This window comes from Solanum verrucosum, unplaced genomic scaffold, assembly GCF_900185275.1.
Source record: "Solanum verrucosum unplaced genomic scaffold, falcon-dt-bn FXZP01000113.1, whole genome shotgun sequence".
In the NCBI taxonomy this organism is placed as follows: domain Eukaryota; kingdom Viridiplantae; phylum Streptophyta; class Magnoliopsida; order Solanales; family Solanaceae; genus Solanum; species Solanum verrucosum.
Window position 1 is genome coordinate 226,306 of NW_026020105.1, and position 24,188 is coordinate 250,493.

At 29.3% G+C, this 24,188-nt stretch overlaps 2 protein-coding genes across 2 annotated transcripts; both read right to left on the reverse strand.

The window, feature by feature from the left end:
* Nucleotides 1–4,791: 4,791 nt before the first annotated feature.
* Nucleotides 4,792–6,149, reverse strand: LOC125825186 (RING-H2 finger protein ATL80-like). The gene is made up of 2 exons (XM_049504519.1): nucleotides 5,473–6,149; nucleotides 4,792–5,086 (listed from the first exon to the last, which is right to left on the reverse strand). Exon 1 carries the CDS (start codon nucleotides 6,083–6,085, stop codon nucleotides 5,534–5,536), a length of 552 nt encoding a protein of 183 aa, XP_049360476.1. The 5' UTR covers nucleotides 6,086–6,149; the 3' UTR covers nucleotides 4,792–5,086; nucleotides 5,473–5,533.
* Nucleotides 6,150–10,484: 4,335 nt separating this feature from the next.
* Nucleotides 10,485–17,806, reverse strand: LOC125825203 (MLO-like protein 9). The gene is made up of 15 exons (XM_049504537.1): nucleotides 17,453–17,806; nucleotides 16,438–16,495; nucleotides 16,140–16,342; nucleotides 14,790–14,906; nucleotides 13,537–13,597; nucleotides 13,333–13,421; nucleotides 13,150–13,224; nucleotides 12,948–13,036; nucleotides 12,795–12,844; nucleotides 12,632–12,672; nucleotides 12,387–12,560; nucleotides 11,802–11,837; nucleotides 11,634–11,701; nucleotides 11,493–11,553; nucleotides 10,485–11,086 (listed from the first exon to the last, which is right to left on the reverse strand). Exons 1-15 carry the CDS (start codon nucleotides 17,579–17,581, stop codon nucleotides 10,673–10,675), a joined length of 1,665 nt encoding a protein of 554 aa, XP_049360494.1. The 5' UTR covers nucleotides 17,582–17,806; the 3' UTR covers nucleotides 10,485–10,672.
* Between the last annotated feature and the right edge of the window lie 6,382 nt (nucleotides 17,807–24,188).

Genomic DNA, 24,188 nt, shown 5'->3' on the forward strand with positions numbered 1-24,188 from the left:
TTGAGATGTTATGAAAATGATGAGGAATTAACCGTTACTATTTATTGAGCATAATTGACCTGCAACGCCAAATTGTCGTTTTATTCAATTGTGTGTCCTAACTATTACTGAGATCGAGATAGGTGAAACATTAGAAATGAGGGTTCAATTAATACCACTGTAGACAAAAAAAAAATGTGTTGGTAATTTCTTTTGAGTTTTGATTTGTCTAAGCCTTAGTGGTTGAGTTATTATTTACGTATATTGAGTGAGATAGTAGGTATTTGATGAAATAGTTATAATATATACGTAAATTAATTTAATATGTAACTTTATAAAATACTTGTGTTGATGAAGATAAAAATGTCCAGTAAAATAATTAAAATTTATATTGATTAGTGACCAAAGTTTATCTAATACCTATCGAAGATAATAGGTACATGAAATAATTTGAGGAGTAAAAACTTACATACAATACACAATATTTATATTAAGCCTAATCGACTTATTAATGATTAAATAATTTAATAAGGTAAGAATATAAATAAATAGATTAATTATAGTTAGGTGAGTTTATATATATATATATATATATATAAACAGGTATATCAATTAACTAGTGTAAATATCAAATACCGTGTTTACCTAATTAAGGTGCACACAAACTAATTTATAGTGACCAAACTTCTTCTTTCTTTCTTTTTTCACTCATTGTCCGGGAATCCAAATAGCCATATTAGGGTCCTGATTAAATTTAGAATTTGCGTATAGCAAAATCTATTTTTGGGGTTAACAGTTTCAATAAGATTTTTTCTATTTCTAAAAATTTAAACTTAAAATCTCTAATTAAAGATGATAAAATCGCAAATCATTCCACCACAATGATGTTACCAGCAAATTTATATGATTCGTGGGATTATTAAGGTACCACTGATCCATTATTTAAAAAGAGGTTGTTTTATTAATCGAAAGTCTTACATTTGTGGTGGTGTCATTTTCCTATAATCTATCGATTAAATCACAAACAAATTCGGAAGAGAACAACTTTTGCACGCTAAGGTTATCATATGGAATCCTCTACAATTTTACAATACTGATATTGTGTGTAACAACCCAATCTGCTAATTTGTAAGACATATTTATTTATATATTAATATTTTATCGATGTGAGACTTCTTATTCCAGAGTGAGTGTGATGTCACGCTACCCTCGCTCCAAAATGCCAAAGTATTTACTGCATATATATCTTTTTCCTCCAACAAGTTAAATTTATCTTCTTGTACCAATATTGTTTTTTGAGCAATAAGATGTCAACTTCAAATTTCAACGAATACCAAAAAATTATGCAATAATCCATTTTAGGTAACCGTAGTCCGTAGTATGATTCAATTTAAAATAAGTTTTACTTGGAGAATTACATTTATTAGATGGAACGCATTACGCATGCATTGTTAATTGATTTCTTCTATTATACTCCTTCGTTTTTCATTTTCTAGTCAAGTATTTTCTAATTTAATTTCTATTTTTACTTGTCATTTCTGACAAATCAAAGAAGAATAATATTCTTTTTCTTATTATATCTTCAATTATTAACATTGAGTTAATGTTTTTGAAAAATATTGTGGGTAAACATATTTAAAAAATATGGTGGGTAAACTCACTACACCATTCACTTATTTTCTTAATAGATATGTCAATCAAAATTTAACAAGTGAAAAGGGATGGAGAGAGAATGTAAGGTGGATTTATAAAACACAACAAAAGAAGACAAAACTCAGCAATAATAACTATAATTTAACCTCTCTAAATTAATATAGGCGGGACCATGAAATATTATTATTTTATAGAGATATTATTTAATCGATAAATTAATATTTATTAATTTAAAGAATGTTCGACACCGAAAAAATTGTTCAGGGATGGATCTCAAAAAAATTGAAAGAACCCAGTTGTGAAAACGTCATTCATGAATTTGAAGGTCATGATTAATGATCTCATTTACCGCAATAAAATGGATGTTAATAACCTATTGAATGAGTGAAAATGATACATGTTCAGAGGTCCAGAGCTTAGAACAAATTGTGGATATCATTGGAAATACAATGTTGATGATAAAGTTGAAGATAATACAAAACCTTTAGAACCAATTACGCGTAAGAAAACACTTCCATCTAGAACTCTTCACAATTTCATGGTGCAATTAGAAAAAACAACATCGAAACTTTTGGATGCAATAAGAAAAGTTAGAGATAAACTTCAACTATATTTAAATTTTAACAAAAAATAGAACATAATAGAATCATATTTCACTAAATTTTCTTAGATATATTTATACTTTTAAGGAATTATTAATTTATAATATTAATGGGACCATATATTTATATAGGGGTCTTATGAAAATATATTAACTTAGTATCTTATCGAAATGAGTGATTTTTTTCCATTGGCCCAAGTCAGGAATAGAAAAAATTATTATCTTAAAGAGATTATTAATTAACCGAGTATTAATTTAGTAAGGTTTTACTGTACTTGGCCCTTCCATTTTTAGTTTTGAGGATTTTACATGGAATACAATTTTTTAAAAGTAAAATATAGAGTAATTATTTTTTAAAAATTGCACAAATATAGTTTATTTCAACTTTAAATTTTAATTATTTAAAGTTTAGGACTTAGAGTTAGTTTTTAAGATTACAAAAGTTAAGTTAGTAAATTACTAGGATTAAAAAAAAACTTCTCTCTTTTTTCTTTTTTTTCCTCTGCAGTATTTATTGTTCAATTATTTTTAATAATAAATTATAAATTTAATGGTTCGTCGGTTAATGAGCAACCTAAAAAAAAAAAAGAGGTTATAATTTGTTTCGGCAGGATCCTTAAAAAGGCCAAAAATTTATTTTGTTATACACTATTTCAAAAGAATAATTTAATTTGACTTGACACATGGTTTGAGAAAATAAAAATAGATTTTTTAATTTTATTATTTTAAATTAAAGTTATATCAAATGACAAATATATTAAAATATTCTTTAATCATGTGACTTTAAACTTGTTATGTGAAAAACTGAAATTAAAGAATTGTTAAAAAAAAAAAGAGTCATATTTTAAAGACATACTAAGAACAAAAATAATTTATTTTTTAATATGAAGAGAATAATTGTTTAGAAATTTAAGATAAAATTAATTATCATTTTTTTTATTGAGAAAAGGCTCAATATGTTATCAAACTTTGAGAAAGACTCATTTATGTCATCCGTTAAAAGTTTGGATTATTCAGTCCTAGCCATTTGAGAAAAGGCTCACCTAAACCGTTATTTCTTAACTCCTAGTTTGCAAAATCATTTTAACCTCAATAAGACCCTAAACAATTTTTTAACACTTTTCAATTAGGGTTTTGGATCAAATGTAGTCTTTTTGCTTCTTCCTCAAGAAAACTAAATTTTCAATTATGATTTGCAAAATCATTTTTTACACATGGTCTATTATAATTCGGCTACTTCATTAATATTTTATTTTAAAAATAAGCCAAAATTCTAAAATCATTTGTGGAGTTACAAAAATTCACTTGTATTAAAAGAATGAAAAACAGTCCCAAAAATTGAAAAACCTGCTTGATTCATGTTTTTGACACTAGATCTTTGTTCCCTAGTGTTTTGTGAGTCTATGTTCAAATTTTCAAGTGATTTGGAGTGTAGAAAAAAATTATACCATTAAAGGATGTTGAAGTTTTGAAACTTTGAAGAAATTTCAAGTGGGTCTTGTTGAGTTAGGTTGAATTTGAGCTCAAAAGATATTGAGTTTTAATATCTAGCTCGGATGAAAGCTACCCCTGAAATTTGAGATAATTTCGTGATCAATTGAAGAAGTTGAAAATTTGGGAGTTTTTGATATTCTTCTTGTGTTCTTGGTGTACTTGAGAAAAAGATTAAAAAAATAGTACATTTGATCTAAAACCCAAATTGAAAAATGTTAGTGGTTGTTTGAGGTGGTGAAATTTTATTTATTTTTTGCAAATAAAGTTAAAAATAATACTCTATTCGTTTAAAAAAGAATGACCTAGTTTCTTTTTTAGATTGTTTCAAAAAGAATGTCTCGTTTCCTTTTTTGGCAACGCTTTAACTTCAACTTTCCACGTGGCATGTTTAAGGCCACAAGATTAAATGACATTTTAGTACATTTGACATAACTTTAATTTAGAACCACAAGATTAAAAAGTCTTCTTTCTTTTTAAAAACTCTGTTTCAAGTCAAACTAAATCATTCTTTTTTAAACGGATGGAATAACATGAATGAGTTTTTTTTCTCAAAAAACAATAACATAAATAAGTCAAACTTTTAACAGAATACATAAATAAATTTTTTTCTCAAAATAATGACATATTTGAGATTTTCCCGTCTTTATTTACTCATTCTAGTTCTGAAAGACAATAAACACCTCAATTATAGAAATATTTAATGACTAGACATAAATATATATAAAATTATCAAAAACCAATTCTAATTGAAAAAAAATTCTTAACATAAGTAAAAGGAAAAATTACTTATATACAACTTATTTTATCATATTTGAAAAAATTACAAAAATTCTCACTCTCTCCTTTTTTTCGAATATATCACTCTTACATTTATCGGAACGTGATATATCGATGTATCAGAACGTTAAGCGGTATATCGAGACAGATGTGCTTGTATCGAAGCATTAAGTGATATTATACGAAATCCTCAAACTTTAAGAAATTTTTGGAATTGGAAAAACAATAGAAATTTAATGTAATTAACTTTTTGACACTATAAAATTTACGTAATTTTCACATAAATAGTATACGATGGAGAAAGTAATAACTACACTATTACTTAAAAAGCTAAAGCAAGTATACATTAATTTACAAAACAAGTCACAACATAAAACTTAAATATATAGTATTAAACTTGAATTTTAAAAAAGAGGAGAACAATTACAACTATTACAAATATTTAACCTTTAGTGAGTTTTTTTCTTGTTTTCCATAAGAGGAAGAAACCTTCATATTTATCCTGTCTCTTGTTTTAGCTTCTAGACAACAAATTTGTAACTTCACGAACTTCAACTCAACTTGGGACCACATTCTTCAACCCTGACAAAAACACATAACTGTTTTTTTCTCTAAATAATCTTTTGTAATTTTATTCGAATTAATTTGAGATAACTATTTTTAAATTCGAAGAGTAGTTAATACTCCCTCCATTCCTAATTACTTGTTTACTTTTTCTTTTATAGTTGTCCCTAATTACTTGTCTATTTTGACAAATCAAGAAAGAATAATTTTTTTGACCTATTATACCCTCAATTAAATGACTAATTACTCTGAAAAATGTAGAACTTTTCATCCACTTCATAATTAATAGGAGTAAAATGATAAACTCATTATGTCATTAATTGTTTTCTTAATAGATTTATCATTTCAAAAGTGGACAAATAAATAAGAATAGATGGAGTATGAAACAGAACAATTTAATTTACCTATTATTTTTGTGGCATATAATTTCGTGAAGGAGAAGAAAACAATTGGAATTTGAACTGTTTAGGTAAGGCAATTCCGTCCCTGAATTTGAGTAGTGGCGTTTGAATTGCCTGAGAATTCACCGCACCTCCGGCACGGACCAGTTTGGAGAATCTGACGGCAAGTTGGGCATGACGAGTGTGAACCAAGCCACGTGTCAATACAGTGAACATGAAAACCATGGCCACATTGAGGCAAAACTTTAATCTCATCTCCTCTAGTGTACTCCGCCAGACATATGGCGCACTCCGCCGCAGCTTCAGTACTTGAAATAGCTGGGTCAAACTTGAACTTCGGCAGCGAGTGCAAAACTTTCTTCTTCAATCCTTTGTTCGCCGCCGCTGCCGACTGACCTCCGGTAGCTCCTCCGGTGCGTCGGAGCCAAGCGCATCGAGCTACTGAGATAAGTCCGATTATACATATAAGTGCACAGAGAAGGGCTGCTATGATAATGACATAGTCGGGCTCCACCGGCGCAAATGACGACGGAGGATCCGCCGGGGTGTATTTGGCCGGCGGTGGGGAAGATGAGGTGGTGCTTAGCAGAAATCTAAGTAGAGGAGGCGGCATCATTAATGATAAAGAGGAATTAAAGTATTTTAGCGGAGATATAGATATAATTAATAGAGGAAGTTGAAAGGTCGGTTATATATGGAAATGAAATATTGAAAATATATATTTGTTTAGCAGTGACTGAATGAATGTATGTATAGTTGTTATGGAGCGCTAAGTATTTAGGATACCTTTATTTTAATATTGGTGCGGTAAATATTAGTTTAGCCGGGCATTATCTTTAATGTTGAACCTTTTTAATGTAAATTTAAATTTAATCAGATTTAAATGTAGATATCAGATATTGGGTGAGAGAAAATAAAAGAAAAAATTATATAAATGAGCCATAAAATTTAAAATAATTACATGTTCATATCCCAATCGAAATTATTCAAAAAATATACTAATTCTTTCAAAAAATTACCGCTCATACCCCCATTCATTAAGGTTGATAATTTTCGATTAAGTGATACTAAATAAGTATCATATATTGTATTGATTTAATCAATCAATGTATGTATATATATATATATATATATATATATATATATATATATATATATATATATATATATATATAGTATCATTGACTAACGAGTAATTTCTGAATAAAAAATTTTAATAATATCAATACAGTATATGATACTGATTTAGTATCAGTTAAACGAAATTAGTTAGAAGTATATAATGTAATTATTTAGTGTGATGTGAATAAAAAGGTACTCCTATGTTTGTAACTATTTTACTTTTATAAGATATTTGCTTAGTTTCCCAAAAAGAAAATGGTATAATTGCGCTAGAGTGTTGGAATTCGGAAGGTAGTGAGGATGCAATATAATATAGACTAGTGGTGAGATAAATTTTTTATTAAAGTAAAATAAATATAATTTTTAAAAAGGGATTTAATATTTTAAAAAATAATTTTAAATATGTATATAAATAATATAATTTTTCATTAAAGGGGATCTGAATAAAGAGAAAACAACACAAAATACATTATTATTGGTATTAGTTATATGTTGAAATAATAATTTTTCTAATTATATTTTCTTTCATAAAAAAATTGTTTTGGATACATGTATCTCAAATACACGTAGATCAAATGAGGTGTAATTTGTTTCAGATATGTTGTATGTTAGTGTGATTCACATATACCTATGAAACATCGATTCTCTTACTCACCTCTCTCGCTCACCTTTCTCCATATGCATTTGTATTTCAGAATGTATTTGAGTTTTTCAAATTATATGTATTTATGTATTCAACATTGATTTCATCGATATGTGTAACCAAAACTATTTTATCTCGTATATTCGATATCAAATTTATCAGTGTATCTGATATCATATATTTTGTATACCCGTACATATATACATGTATATGGTATTAAAATGTGATACACATCACGAGCAAAAAGAGGACAAGGCATAAAAAAAAAGAGATTATGCAATTATCTTAAAGTATAAAAGAATTTAATAGATATAATAGGGATATTCGTCTAATTGTGTAATTTTCTTTTGAATAAACTTTTTAGCCATATTTAACTCCACCTTGATTAAGACAAGTATATTTCTTTCTCCAACATTTTATTATCGATCTGATTTGGAGTGTCATGATTAAACTAACTACTAACTTTTTAGACAAGTGTGCTACTCTCTCCATCGTTTCAACTTGACTCCGAGAAGGTGTAGTTTTTTTTTTTGTTAAAAAAATAACATATTTAATTTTAATTGATTAATTAAATAAAAATATATTTAATAAAAAATGATAAATAATTATTATATTCTAATGATAACCCGAGAAAAACTTTTTCACGTTGATCGACCAACTCTTTGATCCTTCTTTGCATTTGCAAAGAGTAACTCTTAAACCAAAAAACCAACAACAACAAATTGTATAGGATCATAACTTTCTCATACAAATTCTTATATTATATTGCATATAAATATGTGAAGTTGGCCAAAGACCTTTGCATTTTTTTTTATGTTGCATATAATTTCATGAAGTTGAGATTTCATTTGTATATTCAATAAAAAAAAAATGCTTGTATTAAGTTTTATATGATTATTGTTATGATTCAGGAGTTAAAAATTTAATGTGTTTGTGTGTCTTCCCCATTAACAAAATATTTACAATTATCGTAGCTCAAAAGATTGTGTGACAACTGATAAAGAATTTTATGAGCTAAAGAAAGATTCTATTGGATGAATAGTCAATAACTTGAGAATTGCATAAAAAATGAATAAATGAAATTGTGGATCTTGTAAAAATACAGATCAAGCACTTATTAAAGAACAATTCAAATATTTTTTAATTTATGTGGTATTGCTTAACTAAAAATATTTTTTCCATTTAAATTTATGTGGTATAATTTGATTATATATTGACATACAATTCTTAATTCTTTCTTATATTTCTAAATTTTACTATGGAAAATAATACTTGGGTTTATGACTATAGTTTTTAATGTACAAAATATTGATAAAATAAGATATTTAACATCAAATTATTTTTTTATATATATAATGAAACTTTTTTTTATAATTGAAAAATAATATTATATAAAATTTAAAAAAATTAAAAAGATAATAATTTAAACTCTTTTTCAATGAGGGTTTGAGCCTTTATTCTTGGGAAAGAATTAACTATTGTTAGAAACATTTTTCATATTATTTACTATACTTTTAAATAATCAAAAGTTTAAAATTTAATTAGGACATCAATATATGATATACATTGGTACCAAAAATAAATTATACATAACTTTATTTTAATATTAATTGTAATAATTTTAATTTTAATAAATATTGGACTCGTGCTGGTACGGTCATACTCCCCTAGATTATTCAATTATTATTTGTTTTATTAAATTTTTTAATATATTTTTTTTTTTAATATAGAAGTCACAGTTAGCAGTTGTGTTTCATCAACATGCTTGCTTGTTTGGCAATTGCTGAGCTTATCATGAAAAGTAATGACAAAAGAGTCATTCTGTTACTGCTTGGAGTGATCCATCTGCATTTGTTTTTTGAGTTTTTCTCTTCAAATACACGTTTGAGAAATATTGTTTGAGGCTTGATTGATTAGAGCAACTAATGTGTGATAATTCAATTATTAAAATGCAAATTTGTTACTTTATTTGTAGATACTGAAAAATTATGGAACTCTGCAAGACGTGTTTAATTCTAGTTGAGGCTCTATAAAATATATTCAATTTCAAGGGTTCTTGAATGCTACTCTATAAAAGTATTATATTTTCTTGAAAATCGATCTAAAAAGTTCCACCACAAATTCTTAAACTCTTTGGAATATTCATAAAAAAAAACAACCTAAATCATCCTAATTTGAAAAATACACCACTAACGGTTACCCTTGATTTATGGAGATTAAGTCCAAACCATCCTAGTTCGAGAAATACACCACTAACAACCCTCGAGAAATAGGTCACTAACAGCCTCGAATTATGAAGGTCAAGTCCAAATCATCTTAGTTCGAGAAATATGTCACTAATGACCCGTGAACTATGAAAATCATGTACAAATCATCCTAATTCGAGAAATACGTCATTAATGACCCTCTCGAATTATGGAGATCAAGTCCAGATCATCTTAGTTTGAGAAATACACCACTAATGACCCCCAAATTATGAAGATCAAGTCAAAATCATCCCAGTTCGAGAAATACACCACTAAAGGTCCTCGAAACAAGGAGAAACTTTATGAGAGAATAATAAAAAAATATTCTTGTTTCTTCATATTTTATTTATGATTAATTTATTTTTCATATATTTAAAATTTGCCATAAACACTATTTATTTATTGACGACTTGCTCCTTAAAAATATTCTTGTATTACCTTATTGCCCCAACTGTACAGTTGCTTTTTTCAAAATTCTATTAATCTCATACAAATTGTAATATGAAAAATAATATATATTATCTAAAAAATACGTAAAAACTATTATAAATTACAACAATGGACAACTTCAAATATTTAAAACACATAAACAAATTGGGTTAATTTTGAACAAATATTTAAAACACATAAAACAAAGATAGTAATATATACTAACAACTTAAAATATTTTAAAAATTATATAAAAACCTGAATAACTTTTCAAGTTCCAATCCTTAAGTTAATTTCTTCAACAACGTAATTAATTTGTGGTACCTTTCCGCTAAATAAAGTTTGATTAGACAAGAGATAGGATTATATTGGGATAATTGTTGCCTAATCAGAATAAAAACAACTTCTAGAAAAGAAGATTCTTTTCATTAAATTTTGGAATTATTAAGGTAGCCTTAAAAATCAAAACGAAAGGTTATTTTCTTCTATTCAAATTGTAAGTGTAAATACGAGATCATTGTGTGATCAACAACTTCACGGCTAAATCTAGATTTGCTTCCTTTTAGAATTTGACAATGGAACACAACTGTAGGTAGTAATAAGGCAAACAATAGTAGTGGATACAATATATCATGTATATGTTTAATGTTTCCCTATGAATTGCTAACTATACTTTGTACCACATTCCTCTATAAACACAAGATAAAGAGAAGAAGCAAGCTACTATTCAAATACCATATGTATTTGTTTACCTGCTTCTTTTTCACCTTTTAGGAGCAGGTTTCGCAAACGAAAAGTCGTCTTCATTCCCGGAGGATTCTCCATTTTGAGGAACATGCACTTGAAGTTCAGTATCATCATGATCAGTAACATGTGCAGTTGAGTGTTCCTCTGCACGGATTATCGGTGTAGTTGGATCATTCTCGAGGTCAGATGCTTCTAGATCATCGTAGCCATTGAAACGTGTTGAGTGACCGGTTGTTTTAAACCGATGAAGTGTAGGGCCAATCGACGGGTGTAGAGGTGAGCCCACAGAGGACCTCGGACTTGCATTGCCTAGTGTCCGTATAGATTTGTCTCCCTTAGCTACCTGCTTCTTCTTCACCGCCATATGCCACTTCTTTAATGCCTTTGATGTTTGTTCATCAAAAATGGATTTCTTCATGTTGGAGCCCATCTGCATGCATGATCCCACTATTACCATTAGGCCTATTTCCCCATGTATAATACAGCAAGTTATCACTAAAACACTAAAAAGTCCATGTATAATATCAAACTGAGATGATCCTAAATGGAGTGACATGAACACTGTGGATTTATATAACCGACCCCAACTTGCTTGGGATTGAGACGTAGTAGTTGTTTTTCTTGTACGAAAAAAGTTCATGTAGTTTCCTAAGGCACATTTTTCGTCCTGTGTTTTACTGCAATATATTTGCTTGTATACTAGCAAAGTGCTTGGCTAAAGCAAAATGGTGTGGAAAGAACCTACATACATTTATTCTTTCAATTTGGGGGTGGGCGGGGGGAGAAGAGATAACCACGACACGTGGGAACTTCCAATTAGTATTTGGTAAAAGTACCTGAGTAATAAGGGCATAGAGTGGAAGAGTGATATAGCTGCATACGAATAAAACTCCCACCCTGTAATGAGACAGGAAAATAGATTCAGTAGAGTAATATAATCCACCCAATAAAGTGACTTTCTGTTGCAAGTAACATACCCCAAAGCAATTTTCGCAATGATGAAACCAAACTTGTCATGGAAGCAAGATTTTAGCCCATACTCATACTGCAAAATAAGTAATCAGATCAAGATATCAGTCAATAGTTTCATGGTTCAAAAAACTGAAATATCTTGGGATGTTTGAAACAAGGGGAAGAAACATTACCCATATCCATAAGAAATATGTTATTTGGAACGCATTCTGTCAAAGTTCAAATGATAGTTTAGCATTAGATACACACAGGGAGAAAACTTTTGTAAGCTATGTCTATAAATAGATGGAGACGAGAATTGCAAGAAGCAGATGGAGGTTCAGACAAAGCAAACTATTATAATCCAAACCCCAGCACCATTCCCCCTCCTTTTCATTTTCCAGCACAATTCCTCAACATACAATGCACCAAGCAGCACACAAGATTCAACAATTACTTTGCAGAGTTAGCCACACATTATCTCGCACAAATCATTCATAGAAACAGGCAAAAGATAATCATCATCTTTTTATTTCTTGCTTTTGCTTTTTATTCGATTCAAAGGTTGTGATGAGGTTTAAGCCAATCTGAAAGTAAAGGTCTTTAAAGTGAGATCGAATAATCATATTCACATGTACGCTCGTCGCTCAGACAACTTCTAGAATACAATTGATTATGGCACTATGGATGAACCAGCAATGCTGAAAGTGAGATATATTCCAGTCATCTAATTTTCTAATACTGGCTTATGACATATATCTAAGAGGGACGTGTAGTACCTGAAATAAGGCAAAATGGATGAGGTGAAGAACCAACTGAGGTCGTCCAAACCAAAAATAGTTGTCTGAGCCTTGAACAAGAGGGATTCCCTGGACCACTGCATGTCTCTCCGAGATGTCAAGAGCCATTCTTGTCAACACCGCCTGCAGCTTTGTTCCAACAGCTAAAATGATCTGAGAAAAATTAATCATCAGAATTCCCTGCAACAGAATCAAGAAAGTGGACAAGGCAGATGAAACCTTACTATCAAAGGAATTAAGGATGCCCAGAACAATGCATGCCACCCTGAAATTTAACAAATGTTTCAGAAATATATCAATGTCGAGTGACAAACTTGATTACTGAAAGTAAAATGGATGAAATGAAAGAATTGTTCAAATATGTTTCCATCGCAGTATATGACTTACCACTAACATTTAGGAGCAAGAAAACGACAAATGATCCCCACAAAACTGGACTGCCAGTAGAAAACATTAGTCAGTTGACATGATATAGGTTGCACCCGTACAGTTCTTGTTTGTTAGGAAGATTGAGCTAAAGAAAATAACACATTTCACTACCTGACACCAACAACTACCTTGAAGTCATCCTCTAATGACCTTTTGATATACTTTTGGAAGTTAAATTTACTTCCAGGAGCCAAATGAACCTGTACGAGAAACGCTATCTATAACTTCTATGGAAAACAGAGAATAAAGGTATCACCAAAAATAACTAAAAGAACTAACAATAGTTTCAGAACCAAGCGAAAAGGGAACTCACACTGATAAAGCCATTGCGGAGGGTCAAGTAATCTGACTTATTCACGGACCTGAAAAATTGTCTGAAGAAACATCCCTGGGAGAAAAGGATTGCAACATTCAATGACCTCCACTCTTCTTTTCAATGTGCTGAAGAACAACACAACTCTTATAGAGAATGAAAATAACAATATCTCATACTTACAATGTAAAAGAAGATTGGAATATTGGTCCAGAAACTAGTATGTGCTCTGACAAATGATGTCTCATGAGTAAGCCTAAATCTTGAAGGATCTAAAAGTTACGTATAAGAAATAGTCAATTCCCAATGCAATGAAATGTGGACAATGAACATAGTTTACAAGCAAATCAGAAATTTCCACCATTTGTGCAGAAAACTAAGACATACCATTTGAAAACTCATAGTTATGGGTTGAGGTCTCTTGTTCCCAGCATTTCCAGCCACGAATCTGAAGAACGTACTTTCAAGCATTAGACAGTCTAAAATCTAAAATGGAGAGTAACGAACATCAACAAAGAACAAAACCCTGAACCATGACCAGTCCCCCATGACCGAATCACCAATTCTTTTTATAAAGTTCTTGACCGAGTATCCAGAGTTCCAGTCTTTCTGATTATTGTGGAGGGTCAGTTTTCACTCCCAATAACAAATTTGAGTTTTGGTATCTGGTCAATGATCCTAAAGTTAGGGTCTTTCTTTTTTTTCTTTTGCTGACCAAGAATTCTATCTGGGGCCAACCCTTGGGACCAACTGCAGACTCCAAAATTTGGCAATAATGGGCTCACCCCTCTACTGCTCTCTATTTAAATACTAGGTTTAGTTCGCATGGTGCATGGCTTGAACCTAAAACCTACATCACAAGTGTCCCAACCTTTTTCTTGATACAAACTAAGCCACAAGTTCCTCAAATTTTGCCACTTGAACTCAGTCCAGGGGGCGTTCCTAAAGCTATGTTGTAGCTGCAACTATCTTAGGAAAATTAACAATCCAATATCCACCAAATCAACCTTTCCAATCGCTCCAAGACATTTTAAGCATGAAGATAAGGTTCATCAAGAGAGGACATATCTGATATCTCATCCAAAATAAAAAATGCAAATAAAAAGTATAACAAGTTTACACCACATTTAACTTCAATGAAAAAAGAAAAACTAGCACATTATTTTACCCTGAAAACCCCAGAAATCATCAAGCGTGCATGTAAACCAGACACCAAGGATTATTCCATACACTTTCTGAATATTAGTTAATTCATCTATTAAGAGCAAAATAGAAAATGCCACAGAAGTTATTAATTCAGCTATAATGATGCTTATAGCAATGGGGTCAGCCAAGGAAGTCAAAAACATATTCTAGTAAGTAGGAGACCATAGTGTTGATCAACACTAAAAATGTCTTTAGCCTTCGGTATCGCAGTCTCCACATCATACCAGTCGAGTATTGAACGTTTGTCCAAATTTGCTAGCTCAACTGAATTCTTTGACGGGCTCAAGGTATGGACCAGAGAAACCACCAAAAAATATAGAGCCAAAAAGGGGTCCCTGCTGAAGTTTCTTTTGATATTCCAAAAAAGTCACACACAAATGGCACAGCAGTTCAAGTATAATGCAGGAACTAATGTAAAGTAGACTTTGAGTTACCTTGAGTTTTCCCAGCCACATAGTGATAGCACTGTATACCACATGAAGGACCGCCAAAAAGAAGATAAGGATGTGTATTTGATGCAGTGCATCGATAGAAATGAGAGAGACTTGTCCCTGTTAGATTACTCCAATTAGTTTAATGAAGACAGCCCAGCATGCTGTAATTAAGTAAATTCAGAGCAAGCACTAGACAAAGATCCAAACCACAAAGGTAATTAGTAGTTGAGCTAACTGTAACCAAAGTAACACTTATATGGGATGTATTGTCTTTTTTTAAAATGGCATGTTCAATCAGTAGGTAAGAAATTATATTAATAATGGCATAAACCCAGCATTAAGATGGTGCTGGTGCTATTGATAGAATGGAAAATCTCAAAATTACTTCAGGAAACTACTAAAACGTCACGGGATGATGTTTTCTGGTTAACCAATAGTTAACAGGATATTTAAAGGACACAAATTCTCATTCTGGTGGAGATTATAGCTGAACTAGCCTTCCATATTGCTATTGCTATAGCAAGTGCTGCTTCACAGTTTCACTTGTCCCTGGTGCTGACACAAGCAGAAAATCTGTGAGACGAGTCTTCTACAGCTTTTGTAAGCCACTAAAACTTGAGCGACAACACATGGTTCACACCAAATAAGCCTAGCACTCTCATCATTTTCTATAAATGGTCATCCAATATGTGAATGAAGGATTCTAGGTTATACAAAGAAAATCAAGCTGGCTAAACTTCCACTTAGTTATGGTCTCCCAACTTGCTGCTCATTTATTGCACATGTACCGATGTTAATACCCCCATCCCTACTAAATTCCCATGGAGGAACATACTACCAAAGTGTATATAAGTTGGAGCAAGGCAACCATTATCAGGTGGATCTTTTAAATAATTATCCATATTAGGTGTATCCAAAATAAGGATCCTTCTAATTAATGTATGAATTGAACTAGTTATCTTATTTGTAAGCACTCTCCTTTTTGGGAAGGAAAAAAAAAAAGGTGCTAACTATTTGTTGAAGGCAGAAACTTAATTTCATGCTACAGCCTACAGGCATGCAATAAAAAATACTTTCCATATGCCTAGTTACTGGAATGAGAAGTGTAATTTTATTTGCATCTTCTTCTTCACAGCTCTGATCGTTTATGCAACAAACATCTTTAAAGGTTTATGTATGATAACAGATTGTCTCAGTTTAAAAAACACAATTAGTATGCCACCTGATTAATTCAAGAAAAGGGTAATTGACTAGAACAAGCAAAACTTCTGCAAAGTCATTTTTTCTATCCGACATATTTATACAATTAAATTTATTATTATGTAGTCCATATACAACTTTATGACTTACATCATCACATTTAGGCTCTGCACCAGCCAAAATCCTGCGCTCATGCCATAAAAGCCTCCGGCGATGTTCCTCCGTTTTATCCTCTTTGTTAACAGCAGGGCAAGGGAGCAGAGTGTTAGCCACACCTGTGGGGATACAGATTCCAGCAATATAATACTGGCTGAACACAAGGGTTAATGAGATAAAACCAAGAACCATCAACTCTGCAACAATTAGAGAGAAGGAGCCATTAATGCATGCAGAAAACAAGAATACTCCTTAGGTAAAATGATAACAAGTTGAGAGCATCAAAATTTACCAGCCTTAACCTTTTCCAAAGCCTCAAATAGAGCTTTCTTATGCCTCTCTGTGAGCCACTGGAAAAATATTTTCATTTTGTAAGTAAATTGTTAGTGAAATTAAGTTCCACGGCAGCAATAAACTAAGTAAAATCACATGGACCCAAACAATCACCATAAATTGGTAGAACTCACGTAATGTCTGTGTACTTCAAAATGCTCCCAGACAAAGAAAAGGCAAGCCCAAACATCCAAATTAAAGGATGGGGAATGAACTCCAAGTAGATATCCTCAACATAATATATCACTAGGCAATACAGTTTTTGCAGGATGAATGGGAAGGTTAAGTTCACAAAGCATAACACAGACAATAAAACCCCTTTTTTCCTCTAACCTTATTTGTTTAATGATCAAAAAACTCAAACAGAAGCAAAAAGAAGGCGATTAACGGTTGAAAATAAATACCCGAAAAGGTATAATGTCCAAGAATCCAATTTGAGTAAAGAACTTGGAGGTGCAAAAATCCCTCCAGAAAAGGCACATTTCTTTTGGGGGTAAAGTAACAGAAAAGAACAAGATAGTAAATTCAAACACTATAAAACACCTCAAAAAGCCAGAAAAGGATTAGGACTAGCAAAACAGGAAGAACAAGAAAAGAACTAGGATTAGCAAAACAAAGGTATAAAACCATAGAGAAAAACAACCCATCTTTGGGTAATCAGTATCTAAGCAGTCAAGAACACTTTCCAGTCTCAAGTAACAAAAAGGTATAGTCTTGACATAAGAATCTAAGTGTCAAACAACAGACATATATAACAGCAAAATCCTCAACACCAAAACCAAGAAACAAGAAAGGCAATTTCTACTTGTAATGCTGTTGGCAAGGAGATAGATCTTTAGGTGAGCAAAATAGAGATAAATTGTAAACTAAAATCCAAGATTAACCAAGAAATAGAAAAGAAAGAAACCCACATTCAAGAAAAGTACAAATTAAAGAACAGTAAGGTAAAAAGACTAGATTTTTAGGTTCCATACAGTGCCAAGTTTATGGATAATCTTCTCCAAAGCAATAGAAATGAGAATAATGACTGCACAAACACCAGCAACTGCCCAAGTAGGTGTCTGATCAAGCTGTCTTGATGTACCATCACCCCCACCAGCCATTGCCACCACCACTCACACAAAATCTTGAACTTTCAGATGCAGAGAAACAAAAACAAAAAAAAATCCTAAAAATTAATGGGTATCTAACAATCTGGTCAAGAAAATTGGTTTTGAACACTTATTAAGATGTAGTAAATGCATGCATTTATTTGCACTACTATTTCAAAAGAAGAAAACTGATAATCCCAGTTGCTAGTACATAGATGTATGTAAATTAAATGACTAATGACATTGACAAAGACCTTCCTTAATTAAAATAGACAACTACTTATATTACCCTAATTAGGAACACAAAGCTATTTATATTAATATATATAGATTTTTCCATTAATAATCTCTTAAAGACAATATTTATGTATGTACTCACATTGGCCAATAGAAGAAGTCAACGGTTAAAGATTAAGGTTGTTTTTGTAACGCTAAATGAGGATTAAGGGAGATGGATAATGGGTTTAAGGTTTTAGGTTTTAGGAGATTTTAAGTAAAATTTGATAGTAAGTAATTTATACTTGTTCTTGAAGTTATAAATGATCTAAACTTATTCCTCTTGTCGTTGGCTCAAAAGGGCAAAATTGCACCATACTTTTTAATTAGAAATAAATATATGCTAAAGTCATTGTGAGATTAATTATCACGAGATAAGTAATACTATCACATGTGAAATAAATAATTTTAGGACTGATTAATCTCTTCAACCAAACACATGATAAAATAATCCTGTAATTTGTTCCTACAATTATTATATCTGATACCTCAAATCAAACGACTTAATTTTATTAGTAATATATATATATATATATATATATATATATGTTGAAGAGTGAATTAAGGTGTGAACAATTATAACAGCGTGACTGGCTGGTGAGATTATGAGGCGATGATCGCGTCAATTTGTCTCATCAAAAAGGAAAATTGAAATGGGAAAAGAACAATCACTTATGACATTTGGCAACATATAATAATAAAAATATGTTGAGAGTCGATTTTTTTTAATGTATATTTAGATAAGTGGACATTTATAAAATTTGAATTAAATTAATTTAACAATTTTTTTAATTATAATTAAAAGATAAGTTAGGAAAAAACTTATTAATTTTGTTAACAAAAATCTTTATTTTTCACAAATTTTTACTCCTCGTTAATATCATCACATTAATTATACTTTCTGAATTGCTCTAACATATAACATTGTATTTTTCTTCATTAAAATCTTGTAAATTACGTTTGACAGAAAAAATTAAACATCAAAGTTTTGTTGAGTAAGAAGATAGGTAGTGTTTGTCGAATTCAATTAATTCGTCAGCTAAATTAAGCGTTTCTACTCAAAAACTCTTGTCTTTTTAGAATGGGTCAACTAAATATTACTATGCCATTATTTTTTATTTACTGTCTTTCTAGAAAGGGTCAAATAAATATTACTATCCCATTATTTTTATTACTATATAATAAAATGGTCAAATTTACTCAAGTTATGTGAATAGGAAATTTTATAAATAGCTAAGAGTTGAAATATAATGAGCTTTTTTAGTTATAATTTGTCTAATTACGTAGTGTAGCTATATTTTTAGTAGCTATGTGTTATTCTATTTGTATATCTCGTTGCAAATTTATTTATTTTAATACAAAATAGACTCTTAACTTAATTAATAAAGCGGTAATTTAAATTATTAAAATGGAAAATAATCCCACAAATCATAGTTATTGATTTGATAATACTTTCTTACCAAATATGACATCGGCTAAACCAAAAAAATAATAAATTAGCTTCCTAAATAAACATGTCAAAAAATGACTTAATAAATATACAATCCAAATGTATACAAACATCATTAACAGAGATATAGTTGCATCAAACATCACACAATTGATTGAAATATACAAATAAGTAAATGTATACAAATGTTAAAGCTATACAAATAATAGCTGGAACGTATACTTGTTGATAACATATAAATACAAAAGAATTAATTGTGTATAATTGTTGATGTAGAAATTGGATCTAAAAGGTTTTTAAAAAAAATAAAAAACACAATACACATTGATACGCTAAATCCATAGAATGTATATAACATAATCTGAAATGTATTGATAGAAATACAAATCACAAAAAATATACAAAATAAATTATACAAATACCTCAAATTCTTCACCATCATCTTTGGTCCATTGACCCAGATTCAACATCTTCTTCTTGAGATGTTTAAGAACATGCATAAGTTGTTGCATCTTCACTAGGTCAATGTGGTGCTTGAATTAATTCTTGTTAATTAATTCAAGATTTAGTAAGAGATTTTGCAATTTCTTGAAAATCTTAAGTTAGACCCAAAGAAAAATATGAAAAATCAACTAAATTTTGAGCATGCATTTCTATACCTCAAGTAATTCTCTTGGAATGAGTTTGTTCATCCATGATTTTGTATGTATCTATGGAGATAATGAAAACTAAAGAAATCAATGGAATGTGCAAATAATAATAATAATAATAATAATAATAATAATAATAAAATAAAAAAATCGCCCACAATTTGAGAGGGAAACACAAAAATTTTTAAACTTAAAATTTAATTGTGCTTGAGTGAATTAAGGAGAAAAATTAATAAAAAATATTAGGATCACAGATAAAAAGCTACTTTGAATAATTGGGGGTAACAAAAAATATGATAGTATATGTTGAAATTTAGATATACAAATCGAGAAGTGGTCCATAGTAAATCGGATGAAACATTAGAGGCGAGTGATAATTATTTACAATTATAACTATTGTAAATAAGTAAATAGTACATTTTTACTTAGTTACATAATTTTTCTTTATGTGAAATATAATAAATTTATTTTTATTAATAATTGGAGTCAAATATAACCTTATCATTATTAAAATAAATTTTTGAATTGTAAAAGCTTGCTATCGATGTCATATTATTTAATTAAATATTAATGAGAGACAAGTTTCAAATTTTTGCACGATTGATAAACAAATTTAACCTTTCTTTCTGAGTTTGAGTTTTTTAATTATTCTTTCCATTTATTTTTATTGGTTTACTATTTTAAAAATAGATTTTCATTTTTATTTGTCTCTTTTAGCATATCAAGAATAAACAATCATTTTTTTCCATGTTTTTTCACTTTGCATTAATCACGTATTCCTTAAATTATTTTTCCGTATTTAACATTAAACGAATTAATAAAAATATTATGATAAAATAATTATATTAGTTATTATTTTTAGTGTGTCTGTTAAATTAAAATATGATAAATAAAAATGAACGATGAGAGTAATTGGAGGAAAAAGTTTTAAATTATTCGGAGGTGTTGTAAACGCTGGGGCGGCTCAACAGATCTCGTGGCCTAAGGCAAAATCATATTAAGAGGCCCTTAAATTTATTTTATAAAATTTATACACTAACAAGAAAAATTATTTTCTACACAATAGATTAATCATTTAAGACAAAAAATATCCAATTTCACACAAAAACAAAAAAGAAAGGAAGATGACAACGAAAAATAAAAGTGATAGATCATCGATGTTAAGCTTCAAAACTCAAATTGAAATTTTAATTTGGCTATCATCACAAATAAGAAAAAGAAAAGAACATACATAACTTAACAGTTGAAGTTTTGAGCATGGATAGTAACAAAAATATCCAAATTTCTGATCAATTTAAATGATATATTCAGGTGTGGCGCTCCCAACAAAATTTTCTCCATACCCAGGGCTCGAACCCGAGACCTCTGGTTAAGGGTAAAGCACTCCCACCAGTGCACCACAATCCATGTTGGTATAATACATTCCATTAAGTAGCACTCATTGGTGAATATCTAAAACAAATTATAAAATTTTCATATAATATATTAAATTAAAACAAAAAGGAAATTTGTGCATAAATATTTTTGTGTTCACACAATTTAAGAAAAGATTGAAAAAAATTCATTATGTTATCGATATATGTAACTTAGTTCCTATATAAAATAAATAAATTTTAAAATTGAAAGTTAAAACAAATATATCAAATAATGAGTGAAAAGAGTATGAGAATTTATGAACTTATTGGTAAAAAATACTCTCAAATAAATAATAATAAAATATATACAATAACAATTTTATTTATATAAATTATATTCATATATAATAAAACTAATAATAATAATTTAAACAAATTTGGGGCCTTCAAATTTTTGAGGCCTAAGACCATCTCCAACCCACCTCTATTTTACTCTTCATTCTCTATATTTGGAGAGTAAAATAGAGAATGAACACTCCAACCCATCTCCATATCACTCTCTATTTCACTTTTTGATTATTTTATTATTATTTCTATTACTTCTAATTAACATATTATTTTACATATAATGTCATTAATTAAATATCTAATATTCACAATTCTTTTTAAATGTAATATGATATTTTAAAAAATATATTATTTAATATATACTACTTTCATCCCAAATTAATAATATTTTAATTTTTTTCTAATTTTCGTCAATAATATAATTTGATTTTACTATTAATTTTCACTATAAAGAATACACAAAATTAAAATGATAAGATGAAAATTTTAGTTTGAAAATACAATACATAATATGATAATTTAAATACAAGATAATAATACAATACATAACATAATAATTTAAATACAAGATAAAATACAATACAATACATAATAATTAATTCGCGATAAAACAAGAATCATGTCGAAAAGATGTTGAACGTGCATTCGGAGTTTTGCAATCACATTTTGCAATTATTGCAAGACCATCACGTTTTTGGAGAAATGAAGTGCTACATGATATAATGACTACATGTATTATACTGCACAACATGATAATTGAGGATGAACGTGATCCTAATGCACCAATTCAAGATGTCGTAGAGGCTCCAACGACATAAATGGTGGTAGATGAAAATCTCCGATTTGAACAATTTTTAGCTAGATATAAAAAAAATTAAGGACAAAAATGCTCATTTTGAACTCCTTAATGCATTAATAGAGTATTTATGGGTGCAACGTAATAATTTCAAAAATTGAATATTTATGTAATTGTATTTCACGTTTATTTGAATTTGTCCATTAATTTGTATAATATATAATATTTTCATGTAATTTATGTTATTTAAAAATTTAGAATAAAATATAATTTTATATTAAATAAAAATTTTGAAAAAATAAAATTTTATATCACATGAAAATTATATAAAGTAATTATTGGGAAAAAATAAAAAAATTATATATGAAATAAAAAAATTAAAATGAAATAGAAATAATAATATAATATTAAAGAGAGAGAAAAAGATTTTTTTTTTTAGAGGATAAAATAGAGAATTGAGTTGGAGTTGGTTGTCTGAAAAAATAAAAACTCTATATTTAAAAAGTCAAATAGAGTGTAGGTTTGGAGATGCGCTAAACCAATTGCCTCACTGGCCAAGCCTTAGAGCGGCCCCTGTGTAAATGTGTGAGAATTAAATGGATACGTGCAAGACCCACATGCCATGGTACATGGAAGACTTTGACTTGCTCTGCATTCAATATTTTGGAGATTGGGTGTACCAAAAATTAAAATAAAATTTGAGTTTGGAAGACTTTAATTTTTGTCAGAATCAATATGCAAGAAGAATAATTAAGTTATAATTTAATAAATCACTTCTTTCACCTTTCTAGTCAATAAATATACTTTCTCTGTCCATAATTATTTGTTCATTTTTGAATTGATACATATATTAAGAAAATAATTAATGACATAATGAATTTTACCATTTTATTCTTATTAATTATGAAGTGGATGAAAAGTTCTATATTTTTCAAAATAATTAATCATTTAATTGAGAGTATAATAAGTAAAAAAAATTTATCCTTTCTTGATTTGTCAAAATGAATAAGTAATTAAGGACAATTAAAAAAAAAAATGGACAAGTAATTAGGGACAAAAGAAGAGGGAGTATAGTGTAACTACAAATGTACAATCATCTTGAGTGTAGTGGACCTACAAATGTTCAATCATCTTTTCCATATAGTACATGTCAATTATATTTCTAATAAAGAAAAAGATTCTAGCATAAGCTCCTCTTTCTTTTCTTTTTTCTTTTTTTTTAAGAAAGGATATTATATATATATATATATATATATAGTTAAACGTTTAATATTATATTATCATGGTCAGTATTAGTAATTATGGATAAATTGCCAAGAAAGGCTAATAATTTATTATATGTAGAGCATAGTATTAGCTTACTAGATAGTACTCCTTCTTAATCTGCTTTAAGGAATTCGTTAATAACGTCAGGAAGAAATAGTAAAATAGGTGATTGATTGGTCATTATTAGTTTGGAACCTATTTTGGACAAAATATTTATTACCTAATTGTTTGTTTGACAAAAGTTTATGACGGATCACTAAATTCCTTAATTTCTTCAAAGTTGACCTGCAAAGCATAATAACAGGATTATAAATTAAACGTGATTCTTCTAAATATTGAAAAATATTCTCAATTGAATCTAGTTTAATATCTAGTGGTAGGCAATTATACATCAGGGAAATATGCAGAAGTGCTTCCAATTCTGTCATGGTATGATTATGATTGTAGTTTCGCTTGTAGAAGCTTACCATCTAGATTC

What these genes read in the sequence shown, in the direction of transcription:
- LOC125825186 (XM_049504519.1), bottom strand. Translation starts at nt 6,085, where the DNA reads ATGATGCCGCCTCCTCTACTTAGATTTCTGCTAAGCACCACCTCATCT.
- LOC125825203 (XM_049504537.1), bottom strand. Translation starts at nt 17,581, where the DNA reads ATGGCTGGTGGGGGTGATGGTACATCAAGACAGCTTGATCAGACACCT. An exon ending in TTCCAATCTTCTTTTACATT is followed by an intron (nt 13,225 to 13,332) that starts GTAAGTATGAGA and finishes CTTTTCTCCCAG; the next exon opens with GGATGTTTCTTCAGACAATT. An exon ending in CATCCTTAATTCCTTTGATA is followed by an intron (nt 12,561 to 12,631) that starts GTAAGGTTTCAT and finishes AATTTTTCTCAG; the next exon opens with ATCATTTTAGCTGTTGGAAC.